Below are 13,401 nucleotides of genomic sequence, written 5' to 3'. Positions count from 1 at the left end.
GGCATTCTACTCCTGTAAAAATCTCAAATTGGAAGCAAGCATGTTCAGGTCACACAGGCTGCACGATCAAGACCGGAGACGACTGCGTGTCCATCGAGGACGGAACCGAGCTCGCATCAAGACATGGCAAGGGGGGCGCGGCTTCGCGAGGAGCATCGTCTTCCAGGACATGGTTATGGACGGTACGGAACCCGATCATCATCAAGAATCTATGCCGCATAGTGTTTATATCAGTTTGTTGGATGGTTATTGGTTATTGCAAACTGTAAGAGGATACATTAGCTCCTGGTGGGACATAAATTCAGTGAACATGACATTGACAAATTAGCACAGGTCAAGTAAAATTTCACAAAGAACATGTTGCACTATGATTAGGCTCTAAACTTATGAAGTAAACCCACAAGAACCAGATATTATCATTTCTCACCAAGGCCAAATAATTTGAGAGCAGGAGGATCTCGTAGTTAAGCTGCCATGTCATGTCAACGTGATGCAGAACAAATAAAGTTTGTAAGGGGTACAGGATAGCAAAAGCTTACCAATTAAGTCAGCTTAGCATGCACGACAGCCATTGTTCATAAATCATATAACTCCAAGTTAACAATAATTCTGAAAACAGCTCGAAAGACTGTTACATCTCACTAGTGTCAGCTGCAGTACTACACAATCAGAAGACAATGGTGTCAACAAATATTGACAAGGCTGCGCAAGATGTGCAATCAGTCATACAAACCCTACTTTTGGTGCACACAAAAAGGGGAGGTACCTGCTCAGGCTGGCTAAGACAGCAACCTACAACATGCCTACACAAAATACAGCAAAATGGACGGTTCTTGTAGTTAAGGTGATAGTTCTCCTTGTAGTGAAGGGGAGGGTTCTCCTTGTTTCTTAAGGTCGGCGCATCTTAACGTTCAAGGGTATCTCCTTGTAAGAGATGACCTTTTCAGCAGCCCGCCTCATAGACCTCCTCCCTTGCACATGCCCTTCAGTAGATTTCATAGAGGAACAAGCCTCATTCTGCTTTAGATCTGCCCTCTGCTCCATGGAGACATTCGAACTGGAAGGGGCCAAAGGAACAATAACATCTTCCTGCAGAGTCTCAAAAGTGCTCTTCATGTCCTCTGAGGGTGCTGGATTCAATCTTGAAGATTTTCTCCTTTGAGATTTCCTGCAAAACATTTAGGCAAACATTTATATTCCAGCTCGACACAATTGCATGGGTGGAATGCAGGTAATAGTAAGCAGGCAGAACTAACGTCTTCTTTTCATGGTGCAATGCCCCACTGGTACTTGTGCCACATTTGGAATTTACGTCTTCTATATCTGAGTCCCTTTCACATAATGCTGACTTCTGTTCATTTGAGCCCCTGCACACACAATTTCTGATTCAATAGCATATTGCTTGGGTGAATTATGTGAAGTGCAGCTAAGATACAATTAGGGTCCTTCAAGTCTTCTAGGCCTCATCTGAATGGGCCAAAATAGATCATGTTCAATTACAGCCCACCGAAAAAGGGATTAAGGGGTGAGAACCCACACCAGCCAGTTATAGACAAACCAGTAAACCAGTTTTTACGACCCTGGCTGCAATTGCATCTTAAAAAATAATAAAAAGGATGACTTTTTACCTTTTGATGATGGTGTCTTCTGGTGGCTTGTGGGGCTCAATAATATTAGACTGCACAGATGCTGTAAATAAATTGTGAATAACTTTTTCCTTCAAAAATTACATTCAGAAATAAGATGCAACAATTTCCAGTAGTAAGGACACTATCCTTGGGTTTCAAGATTAAATTCCATTCAAACTTTCTAGAATATTGCAATTTTTTATCTGAAACTAACTAGATAATTTGGAATAGGTGGTACTAACTACTAACTGCTTGAAAAATGGAAAGACGAGGGCTATTACCTTGGCTTCCTGACAAATGGTTCTGCTTGGCATTGCGGGCCTTATCGCCAATTTGATGAGGCTCAACTGCAGCAACACTGGAACATGCTTCTTGTATCTCCTGAATAACATTGCAGGAAACAAAAAGCCTTATAAAGCTTATTAAAAATTCATATGGGTGAATAAATAAATCTGCAAGTGGGTTCATTATTAACTGAATAAATCGACTGCCTACCTTCAAATTGGCTTCATTTGGCGGTTGCTCATCTGTCTCAATTTCCTGATATCCAATCAGATGCCAGAGGTCAAAAATATATTATATTAACATCGATAACTACACACTGAATCAATCTGCAACATCAGTATACCTCCAATTCTGAAGCCATTACTACTTCATACGCTACTGCAGTGCACTCATTTTGCAGTGACTTCCCCTGCGAAATATATCCAAAAATACTGCACCAGATCAGAACCACTCAATTTTAATTAACCTCGACAAGCAAAAAGTATATGAATTTACCATATCTTTTCCAATGGTTGGTCCATGCCTTTTGTGAACACTTAACGTGGAAGGAGAAGAAACTGCAGTATTATCAAGCAACGTCTTGTCAGATTCATCGTTGATTTCACAAGATCCTTGGTTCAGTCTAGAAGACCTCCTCCGTTGAGGCTTCCTGATCATATAATTAGCCAACAGATTAAAAAGTTTCAATCAGATAATATTGCAGTTAAAGAAACATTACATAACAAAGAACTACCTCGGATCTTCATGATGCAATGACATAATAGGCTGCAAAATAGGTTTGTAGTCGTCCTGCACTATGTTAGTATCCTTTACGGATTCACTTGATTCTGACTTCCGTTTATTTCTGCCCAACCACAGAAATTCTAAATCAATAAATATTCACTTTGGTAAAATCATGCTATCTAGAATTCAGTTGCAGTTGCAGCTTGAACATTACTAAATAGGAAATATACCTCCTTTTTGTTGCATGTTGTGGTGGCTCTTGGCAGCCAGTATTTGATGGTACTGCAGCTAAGAAATTGAATCAAGCGAAAATTAGAAACATAACGCTGGCTGACTCAAGGCAAAAGAGAAGATGTAGAATATATAATGGTTTGTGTTGAATAAGGCAGCTTGGGACCTTGAAGTACAATAGATGAAATGATTGCTGAGTACAGTACAGTATCCACAAAACAAAACAAGAGAAATAAGAGAGAGCATTACATTGAGATTCAACCACAGCACTGTTGGAGCCATCAATTCGATGAGCCGCAGCTGCTGTAACTTTGGAAGGTATGGCTTTCAAGACATCCTAAATTCATCATACAAACCAAACAATCTCAGAATTATAGTGATTGTATATTAACAAGGTGAATAATTACTTATGAATTTGCTACCTACCTGTGAATTTACTTCCTTGCACCGTTGGTTAGCAGTCTTATTCTTTCGCTGCAAATAGTACACGAGTCTAAAACCATGGCATCTATAATAAAAATAAGCTAACTTAAGCCATGCTCTTACTTACCTCGATCTCAGAATCCTTTACCTTAAGCAGTGCTGCTGTACATGAAAGCTCATGCTGCAATGCCTTTATCTGCACGTCATATCCTCAAATAATTCCCAAATAAATAAACACCATACTGAGTACTGATAATCAATGAAGAAAAAACACAAAGGAAGCTGGGTAACTTACTCTATCTTTTCCTGTATTTAGTTCCTGCAATGAAGCGCAAAACAGATAGATTAGGCAATGCTTTATTGTGCACCCAAAATAAGTACTATGTGTGTGATGCTTTGATTTCTTTCATAAGTACTTCCTCTGATAATAGGTATAAGTCAATTATGACACTTACATGGTCTCTGAAATGACACTTGAACTAACAATATATGTATAATATTTTAAATAGAAAGGGTTATATTATGATGAAAGTATTTTCCATGATGAATCTAGAAATGGCAATTGACAAAACCTTATGTTGTCTATCGATATGATGTTTTGTCTATTCATAGTCAAATTTAAAAACATTTGAGTTAGGAAAAATCTAAATAGATACATATTTGGGATCGAAGATAGTACAAATTAGAAAAAGGCTGCACAGCAATTACTCAAATTTTCACATCCAACACAAATACACAACTGAGATAACATTTGACACATAATTTGGGAAAGCTGAACCTGAACTGCCCAAAATGTTAGCACTTTTCATTTTTTAGGAAAATAGTGTTGATGTGAATTTGTGGTGCACAGGCATAATTCGCAGAGTAAGCATGCCATCGAACTGGATCATCGACAAATGAGAAGTATCACAAGAGTAAAAGTCTAAAAGATCAATATTAGTGTAGCCATGGTGAGCCAGGGAGTGGAAGTAGCTGTAGACGAACCGCAAGCATCTGAGAATTGGCCTGCGCGAGCTGCAGATTCTGCTGCCGTGATGCTTGCAGCGCGAGGTGGAGCTTGTGCATCTCAACTTTGCTGAGCTCAATGATCTTTCTGCAAACAAGCCAAGCAAAGCTACATTACTTGAGAAAGAAACAGCAACCTCTGGCCCCTGTTTTTCACACAAACAAGGAGAGCGGACGGAGAGGCAGGCAACATACATCTTCTCCCTGAGCAGATGACTCAACCTCACGTTCTCCTGCGAAACATGCAAGCAATTATTGAGCCCCGGGAAGAGCTTACCACAGAGAATCGCAATCGAACTGAAATGGCACGGCTAGCCTAGATGCGGCCGTTGGCATGTTCGAGCTAGAGCGACGAAAATTCACCTTGACGACGTCAGCGCCGCTGATGGATCTGGAGGCGTTGGGCTTCCCGGTGTTGGTGATGTCGGCGAGCGCGGCGGGCTTGTTCCCTTTTCCCGGAGGAGACCGGAGCCTGGGGCCGCCGCCATCACCGCTAGGGTTCGAGCCACCGACAGCCGCACCTCCTGGTTAATGGGCGGAACCTCGATGGCTGAAACAGCGAGCCAGGGATGGGGGAGAGAAGATGGAACGGAGGGAGAGGACTTACTGGAGGCGGCGGCGGCCATGGAGGGAGGCGGAACCGGCGGCTACCGCGCCTCCAGGGTTGGGTGGATGGGCGGGCGGGTGCGCGCCGCCGGCGCGGGGCCCACGTAGCGGCCGAGCGGGGAGGGAGCTGGCGGCTCGGCGCGGGGTGTGTCAGGTGGCGTCGCGGTGTGCCGAGGGGTGGGGGCGGCGGCGCGGCGGCGATGGCGATGGCGATGGTGGCGGCGGCGCGGTCGGGGGAGGGGAATGAATTCGATTTCAGCGCGCGGGATGCGAAATCGGAAGGGGAGGGGGCAGATTGGGATGCGGGAGAGAGGCGGGCCCGGTGTGTCAGGCCCGCCGCGGGGTGGGCCCAGCGGAACGGAATTCAAAAACCATAATAACGGATAGGAAACAGAAAATGTACTCCCTCCACCGGAAATAGAAAATATGCATCCTCCGTTTCAAAATATATACATTATTTTAATACTTTTAGATTTATAGTATTTATCATGTAACTAAATATAATGTATATTTAGAAAAACTAAAACAACCTAAACTTTGAAACGGAAGGATCAGTATCAATTTAGTTTCTTTTTATTTTATCTGCAGATTTCACCTTTTGTTACACCCTCGATTGCAATCCTAATGGTGAGGAAACATATTAGTAAATACAAGCATTTATTTATGTGTATCTTTGTATTTCTACATTTGCTAAATACAGATAGGATATAACGTAAATCCGTGGAGGGAAGAAGCTCCTGACAACCATAAAATGGAACTTCCAAGCGGAGAAGCTTGTAAAGGCCGAGATACAAGTGACAATTGTTAGAATATGTAGAGATCTATGACGTAAGTGAGCGACGCCGGGAGGTACATCAAGGATGTTGAGCGGGTCTGTTTAGCTCGATACAAGTGACAATTTCTTTTTTTGTTTGTTTTTCTTTGATTATTTTTTTTAAATTTCTTTATTTTCTAGTGGTTCTCCCTTAAGGATGCTTTTCCTATTTTTGTTTATTTCAGTAAACAAAGACAGTGATAAAAATATTTTTTAGTAAAACTATACTTGTATTTTTTATCGTCCATTTCATTTTTAAATAGTTTCTTTATACTCGTGTATGCGTCTCCATTGGAGGCAAAGCATGACAAGAATAGAGGGGGGAAAAATAAGAAGAAAAGGAGGAAGGATGTGTGAAGTGGGAGGAACAAGAGAGCTCTCCTATACCAAAGCTCTGCATCTACCACTGTATACGTGTGAATCAGTAATGAAAAACAGCATCACACTTATGTACGTCAACCTCTAAATTCAATTCAATCTAACCAACCACAACGTAAATAAATTTATATATCCATTCAATTCATCAATATAGTCCACTTGAACATTAATAACGTCTTTAATGTACAACTTTTCGTCAAAACAGTAATGAAAAAAACAGAAACTTTATGCACTATGAAAAATAAGTCACAGATCCGTTTTCAAATTAGTACTAAAATAAAGTTAGAAATGCAAACTTTCTGGTAGGACACAGTGCTATCACATCGGATCGGTGAGTAAACGTAAAAGGAGCATAAAGCACGTTCTCGTCTAGTCTTGCTAAATGCAAATCAACGATAGCACACAGAATTATCTACTACGGTGAAAGAACCAAATTCTCTTGACCAGAAAAACTTTTCAAGATGAAACCAGGGAACCTGAAATGAGACGATGCATTTGGCCATCTGCGCATTATTTCAGTATTCAGTATGTAACTCAACGACGACATGAGCGAGTTCAGATTAGCCAAATTAGAAACCAAGCTCTGCGACGCTGCCCGCAATGGACCGAAATCCATCACAGGCCATGCGTCTGCTCCTGCTGATCTTCGCCACGGCGACAACCAGTGCAGCTGCGACGACCTTGTATTCGTCAGGCCAAGGCGACGAGAGAGCCCTTCTGGCTTTCAAGGCCAAGATCTCCGGCACTCACTCCGGCGTGCTGGCCTCCTGGAACCAGAGCACCAGCCACTGCAGCTGGGAGGGCGTCACGTGCAGCCGGAGACATCAGTGGAGAGTCGTCGCCCTGGACCTCAGCGCACGGGGCCTGGCCGGCACCATCTCCCCCGCCATCGGCAACCTCACCTTCCTGCGGTCGCTCAACCTCAGCTTCAACGGCTTGCAGGGGGAGATCACTCAGGCGCCTCCAGCAGCTCGACCTCGGCGTGAACATGCTCACCGGCGTCATCCCGAGCAACATCAGCTGCAGCCTCCGCGTGCTGTGCATCTACAGCAACAAGGGGTGCAGGGAAGCATCCCGGCTGAGATTGGGAGCATGCCGTCGCTTGCCGTTCTTGAGCTCGCCAACGACAGCATCACCGGCACCATCCCGCCGTCTCTTGGGAACCTTTCCCGGCTGGCCATCCTGTCCCTGGCGGTCAACTACCTCCAGGAATCGATCCCTGCCGGCATCGGGAACAATCCGCATGTCACCTTCGTTCAGCTTTCACTTAACAACCTCTCAGGTTTGGTTCCTCCTTCACTGTACAACCTGTCATCCATGTACCTGTTCTCTGTGGCATGCAACAAGCTGCACGGCCGTCTACCATCTGACCTGGGGAAAAGCCTTCCGAGCATCCAAGATATTGGGATCGGAAGAAACCTGTTTAGTGGAGCTCTTCCACTGTCATTAACTAATCTCTCCACACTCCAGGCTATTGATGCTACATACAATAGTTTCTCCGGGGATGTTCCTTCTGAATTGGGCAGATTGCAAAACCTTAAGGGGTTTCAGATGGACAACAATATGTTAAAGGCGAACAATGAAGAAGAATGGGAATTTATTGCTTCTTTGACGAATTGTAGCAGATTACAGAAGCTGGGACTTGGATGGAATAGGTTCAAGGGAAAACTGCCAAGTTCATTGGCTAACTTGTCCACCAATCTCCAATTGCTACACAATCCAAGCAACAAAATATCCAGTGCCATCCCATTGGATGTCGGAAATTTGGCAAGTCTTCAGCTGCTTGACCTTTCAGACAACTTACTCAGCGGGGCCATTCCTGAAAGCATAGGAAAGCTTACACAATTGAATGAGTTATATCTGTCTTTGAACAATATCTCAGGAGTAATACCAACCTCCATCGGACTAGTCTATCTATACTTTCTGTACATGCCAACAACCTGCAGGGTTCAATTCCACCGAGCATTGGAAATTTGAGCAAGCTTTCAGCCTTGGATCTATTCAGTAACAAGCTTAAAGGTTTTATCCCCAATGAAGTTGGGCACCTGTCATCAATCTCAATAGATTTTGATTTGTCTTACAACTTGCTGGAGGGACCGCTTCCTTCAGGAGTTGGTGATTTGGTAAATCTCAAAGAGCTCATCCTGTCAGGAAACAAATTGTCAGGTGACATACCTGATACCATCAGCAACCGTCGAGTCCTGGAAATACTAGCTTTGGATGGCAATTCATTCCAAGGAAGCATTCCTGCTACGTTCAACAAAATGGCAGGCCTCACTTTCCTCAATTTGACGAACAACAAACTGAACGGAAGCATCCCTGGCAACCTAGCCAGCATTAGTAACTCGCAGGAGTTGTACCTTGCCCACAATAATTTATCAGGAACGATTCCAGAATCATTAGGCAATCTAACCTCTCTGCTCCGCCTTGATCTATCCTTCAACAATTTGCATGGCGAAGTACCAAAAGAAGGGGTTTTCACAAATCTAACAGGACTATCAATTGTTGGGAACAGTGCGTTATGCGGCGGACTACCACAGCTCCATTTGCAAGAATGCCCAAGCTCTAGTGTAAGAAAGATTAAGAAAGGCATGTCGAAGTCTCTTAGAATAGCAATCCCAACAGCAGCAGGAGCTCCACTCCTCTCATTTTTTGTTGTTTGGGCTGGATTACTTTACAGAAAGTTAAAGACAACATCGAAAAAAGAAATACCACCACAATTCACAGAGCCCGAGCTTCCAATAGTTCGTACAATGACATATCGAAAGGAACAGATGGATTTTCAGAAGCAAATGTGCTTGGAAAAGGAAGATATGGTAAAGTATATAAAGGCACTCTAGAAAATCAAGCCAGTGCCGTAGCTGTTAAGGTGTTCAATCTCCAGGTATCAGGATCATATAAAAGCTTCCAGGCTGAATGTGAGGCACTGAGAAGAGTGAGGCACCGCTGCCTTGTAAAGATCATTACATGCTGTTCAAGCTTCGACCACCAGGGTCAAGACTTCAGAGCACTAGTCCTTGAGTTCATGACTAACGGCAGCTTAGACAGATGGATCCACTCAAATTTTGATAGCCAAAATGGGCAAGGAGCACTCAGCTTGTCACAGAGGTTAGATATCGCAGTAGACATCGTGGATGCTTTGGACTATCTTCACAACGGTTGCCAGCCACCAGTCATCCATTGCGATCCAAAGCCAAGTAACATTCTTCTCAATCAGGACATGAGAGCTCGTGTTGAGGATTTTGGCATCGCTAGAGTTCTAGATGAAGCAACAAGCAAACAACATTTGAATTCCAACAGTTCCATAGGAATAAGAGGTTCCATCGGGTACATTGCTCCAGGTAACTTTTGCTCGTCCCCATGTTCTGTACATAATAACTTCTAATTTGCCCTATGCACATGAGATATCTTCTGACTTCTTTACATGCCTATGTGTGCTCCAAATGATTGCAATACATTGCAGAATATGGAGAAGGTCTTGCAGTATCAACTTATGGTGATGTCTTTAGGGTGTGTTCGTTTCCTATTAGAGGGCTCTAAAATCTTTAGAGTGCTCGCTCCCTTTAAAGAATCGCGGTCTTATTAGAGGCCGGATTAGAGGGCTATTCGGTGCCGGGCCTCTAAAGTTTAGATGTTTCAGGCAGACTTTAGAGGGGTGAAACGAACGGACCCTTAGTCTCGGTATCACTTTGATCGAGCTGTTCACAGGAAAGAGCCCGACAAATGATATGTTTAAAGATGGGATAAGCCTGCATCATTATGCTGAGGTGGCTTTCCAAGACAAGGTTACGGAGATAGCAGATGCCAACATATGGATGCGTGAGGGAGCAAACACTAGAAATGATACAAGGCATATAACAAGAATCAACGAATGTTTGTCTTCTGTCATTCAACTTGGTATCCTGTGCTCAAAGCAATTGCCCACAGAGAGGTTGTCAATGAGCGATGCCGCTGCAGAGATGCATGCTATCAGAGATAAATACATCAGTACTCAGCAACTAATTGATGGCAGATCGTATTAGTAACTGTTGTCTTATAGTGACTATCATGTTTCTCATGAGTATACTGTTAGAGTCCATAATATATTTGCTTCTTTTGTGGACATGTTCTAGACTTTATGAACCTGTGCTGTATTGCCATATCATAGGAACAATGTTAATTAGTGACAGGAGTTTCGGACTTTGGTGTTCCCAAGGTAATAAATAAATAAATAATAACATAAACATACGTTGATCTGGCTGTTTCAGTACGGAAGTCAGAAGTGCAGCGCCTTCCTATAAACATCTGCCCATTTACTGGTAGCCACAGGATTGTTTTTGCATTAATACATAATGCTGCTAATCCATCTTGAGATCGTCAGAGTATTTCATTCCTAATCCATCTTGGCTCGTGCCTTTGTGGCTGACTAATCATGACGATGCTATGGTGGGTAATGATTTTGATGGATCCGTAAGGTGATCATGTTGCGGTACCTACTTGTGGGTAAAGTGTACACTTCTGTAGAGTTAAAATCTATTCGAATAGCCGTGTCCACGGTCTTGGACGAGTTATGGCTTGGTCACTTTGACTAGTTTTAGGAATTGGATAAACTCATTTGGTGCGAGTAAAGCGTGCGTTGATTTTAGAAATTCTGGCAAGTGTGCCATGTGCTACTATGGACAGAGTGTTCGGTAGCGATTAAAATTTGGATCCTTTGCGTAGGATCATCCTTCTCTTTCATAATTATTGTCGCTATGACAACAACTTGTTTTACAAAATCAAATTACTAGATAAACCTTACATGTATATAAAAACTGGCTTAAACCTCGGCCTATTCCTTGAATTATCCTTATACATGTATTCTTATATCCCGCTCCCTAGAGCGGGGTTGGATTTGCTGAGTACGTTTATACTCGCCCTTGCTTGCTATTACAGAGAAAGATCCAAACTTCATCATCGGTGAAGATTTCGAGTAGTTGGTCGCGTCTGCACCCAACTTGCACGTTGCGTTTGGCTATTAAGGATGTTTCCGCTGCCGATTAGTCCAGATTGTTGCACGCGGACCTTATTATCCGTAGCTAGCACTCTCAGTTTCTTCTGCTTATTTCTCTTTTGGCTTTGGATCACTCGGCCTTTACCGAGGGATTTGTATCGAGACTGAATCATCTGATATAATAAATATATGTAGCAGCCTTCCTGGGACCGGTATTTGTATCACATTTAGTGCTTGTGCAAACGGGGGCGCTTCAGAAGTGCAGCGCCTTCATATAAACATCTGCCCATTTTATTGGTAGCCACATGATTTTTTTTGGGCATTAATACCCAATACTGCTAATCCATCTTGAGGTCGTCAGAGTATTTCATTCCTAAGTTCAGAATATTTCATTCCTAAGCATTAGCGATCCATTCTTATTCAGCATGTGACTCTAATTCAACAAATAGATATCCTCTTAGTAAATGAAACCAGCAAAAGTTGGTTCACAGGTATTATAGACAGAACACAGAAGATGCATGATGGAACAAATTTATTTGAGCAACGAAATTAGTTTCTTGCTCCACCACTTACCAAATCTTTCCAACAACGTGTGATATTAGCTTCTTCTGCTCCTTCAGACCAAACATGACCTAAAGTTGTGTCGCATGCACAAATCATGCTAGCATGACACATGCTTTGCTGTATCCCTTCCTTCCATCAAAGCAGCAGCATCACGAATATACCCCTTGATTGCACCAACAGGCATCACGGTCAGTGATTATCACTTCACTTGTCAGCTCTCAGCTGCATATGCAGGCAGCGCAGCAATGTCAAGGTGATTATGAATTTACCCTTTAATGTCAAAGCAAAGAACCATACATTTCAGAAGTGTAAAATAGAGTACCGCAAACAGGCATTCGCCATCCATGTGTGTGTGTGTTGCGAATAGCTGCTCCACCTTCTACTGCGCCCATCGTGAGAGATGCATACAGGTCTGACCCCCTCCTGGAATGTGCAATGGTGGCATGCATCTTGGCTTTTGTTCACATATCAAGCCTCGAGATCGAATCTGGGTTATTACTGCATTATTATGGTCGAGCTCCAGGTACTAATTAAGCAAACAGAAGAGACATTTGGTAATTCGGCGACAAACACGGTTGCGTTACCTCAGAAATCAGATAAATCTCCGGGTACCTCAGAAATCTTGGCTCCATCGCCGCCGCCACCGGTAGCCGGCGGATCCACTACTGGGCGCGTCAAAATCTCCGGGTGCTCCCCCTCTCGCTCGCTCCCCTCCTTCAAATCCAGCGCTCGCGGCAAATTCCGCCCCAAATCCCACACCAAATTCATTGCCCGTGCCAGATCCCTCGCTCCCCGCCTGTAAATCGCATTCTTGATTTCCCCTCTCTCTTGGCTTCAATCTCTGCATTCCTGGTGCTCTTGATTTCCCGTGGATATTCTTGGTTCCAAGATCAATCCCCATCTTCTTGCTGTTCTTTTACCTCTCGACTCCAGCGACAGCGACACCGCTGCTGCCATGGACGTCACTACCGATCTCGCCTGCCACCGCGCGCTACTCCCGTCTGGCCGCCGGCTCGCCCGTCCGCCCCCGCGACGACCCGGCGCCGACCGTGCCTATTGAGGCGTCCGAGCGCGTGCTACGGAAGATGCCTGGTGAGGTGAGCTCTGATTGTGATGGTTGCCTGAGGCAGCCATCTTCTTCAGGCAGCAAGCCAGCAGGTTCGACGGCTCGACGCGCAGCATAAAGCTCGGAAACGCAGCGGCCAAGTCGCGGCGGCATACGGGCTGCCGCAAAACCCGCAAAACAATCGCCGCGATTTGTGGACTGCTGCATGAGCCCGCATCCGCAGCTGCTGCGGACGTGGGGCGGGCAGCCGCAACCCGCCCCGCTTGCATGTACTGCACAACGCCGGCAGAGACAGCGAAGCGGTGGGAACGCAATGGTAACTCAATTTAACGAATTTCTTTTTACAAAGAAAAAGGAGGGGTATGAACATTATCCTGTTGTTGTTCTTCTATCTGTAATGGTCAATTTTTTTTGTGAGCAATCTGTAATAGTCATTTGATTCTAGCTAATTTCTTCTTTTTAATTTTAAGTATATAGAAAAAGACCGTTGTATCTATCTCGGGCACACAGTAAAAAATTTGCTGCAGGCACGTAATGTCTCATGTAACTCGGTATAAGTTTTTAACCGAACTATAAGTGGATGTACTGTAAAATCGGTGGATAAAATAAAATGAATAACCGATTCCCTGCTTAGCATAAAAAATTCTCAATTTCAGAGTTGAAAAGGAAGTTGAGGACAGCTGCAAATTTGTATTTGAAATGCATC

General features: G+C 43.8%; 1 protein-coding gene, 1 long non-coding RNA gene and 1 pseudogene across 5 annotated transcripts; 1 reads left to right on the top strand and 2 right to left on the bottom strand.

The window, feature by feature from the left end:
* Positions 1-571: 571 nt before the first annotated feature.
* On the bottom strand, positions 572-5,136 carry LOC112881542 (shugoshin-1-like). Of its 3 annotated transcripts, XR_003226488.1 has the most exons (18): positions 4,903-5,135; positions 4,659-4,819; positions 4,491-4,528; positions 4,275-4,383; positions 3,586-3,609; positions 3,418-3,486; positions 3,294-3,341; positions 3,117-3,204; positions 2,867-2,924; positions 2,647-2,757; positions 2,409-2,562; positions 2,257-2,322; positions 2,124-2,168; positions 1,910-2,009; positions 1,629-1,689; positions 1,257-1,367; positions 817-1,168; positions 572-766 (listed from the first exon to the last, which is right to left on the bottom strand). XR_003226488.1 is itself a non-coding variant. In XM_025946284.1 (17 exons), the coding sequence occupies exons 1-17, from the start codon at positions 4,919-4,921 to the stop codon at positions 889-891; spliced, it is 1,521 nt and encodes a 506-aa protein (XP_025802069.1). In that variant the 5' UTR covers positions 4,922-5,136; the 3' UTR covers positions 572-888. The 3 variants fall into 3 exon arrangements, 2 of the variants coding, with proteins under 2 accessions (XP_025802069.1, XP_025802068.1); XM_025946284.1 differs by having other exon boundaries at positions 572-1,168; positions 3,439-3,486; positions 4,903-5,136; XM_025946283.1 differs by having other exon boundaries at positions 572-1,168.
* A 1,557-nt stretch (positions 5,137-6,693) lies between these two features.
* Positions 6,694-10,444, top strand: LOC112880828 (annotated as a pseudogene).
* Positions 10,445-10,996: 552 nt separating this feature from the next.
* LOC112882834 lies at positions 10,997-13,183 on the bottom strand. Of its 2 annotated transcripts, XR_003226718.1 has the most exons (4): positions 12,214-13,183; positions 11,952-12,116; positions 11,639-11,851; positions 10,997-11,438 (listed from the first exon to the last, which is right to left on the bottom strand). It is a non-coding gene; the product is annotated as an uncharacterized LOC112882834 (long non-coding RNA). The 2 variants fall into 2 exon arrangements; XR_003226717.1 differs by lacking the exon at positions 10,997-11,438 and having other exon boundaries at positions 11,581-11,851; positions 12,214-13,172.
* Positions 13,184-13,401: the final 218 nt, after the last annotated feature.

The sequence above is a fragment of the Panicum hallii genome, chromosome 2 (genome assembly GCF_002211085.1).
Source record: "Panicum hallii strain FIL2 chromosome 2, PHallii_v3.1, whole genome shotgun sequence".
Taxonomy (NCBI): domain Eukaryota; kingdom Viridiplantae; phylum Streptophyta; class Magnoliopsida; order Poales; family Poaceae; genus Panicum; species Panicum hallii.
The sequence above is the reverse complement of the archived record's forward strand: the minus strand, read 5'-3'. Positions and strand labels throughout refer to the sequence as shown.

Excerpts from the sequence above, each read along its gene's own strand:
- LOC112881542 (XM_025946283.1), bottom strand. Across the intron at positions 2,925-3,116 it reads TGCTGTGGTTGAATCTCAAT|CTGCAGTACCATCAAATACT; the intron begins GTAATGCTCTCT and ends TCAATTTCTTAG. Across the intron at positions 1,368-1,628 it reads GAAGACACCATCATCAAAAG|GGGCTCAAATGAACAGAAGT; the intron begins GTAAAAAGTCAT and ends TTGTGTGTGCAG.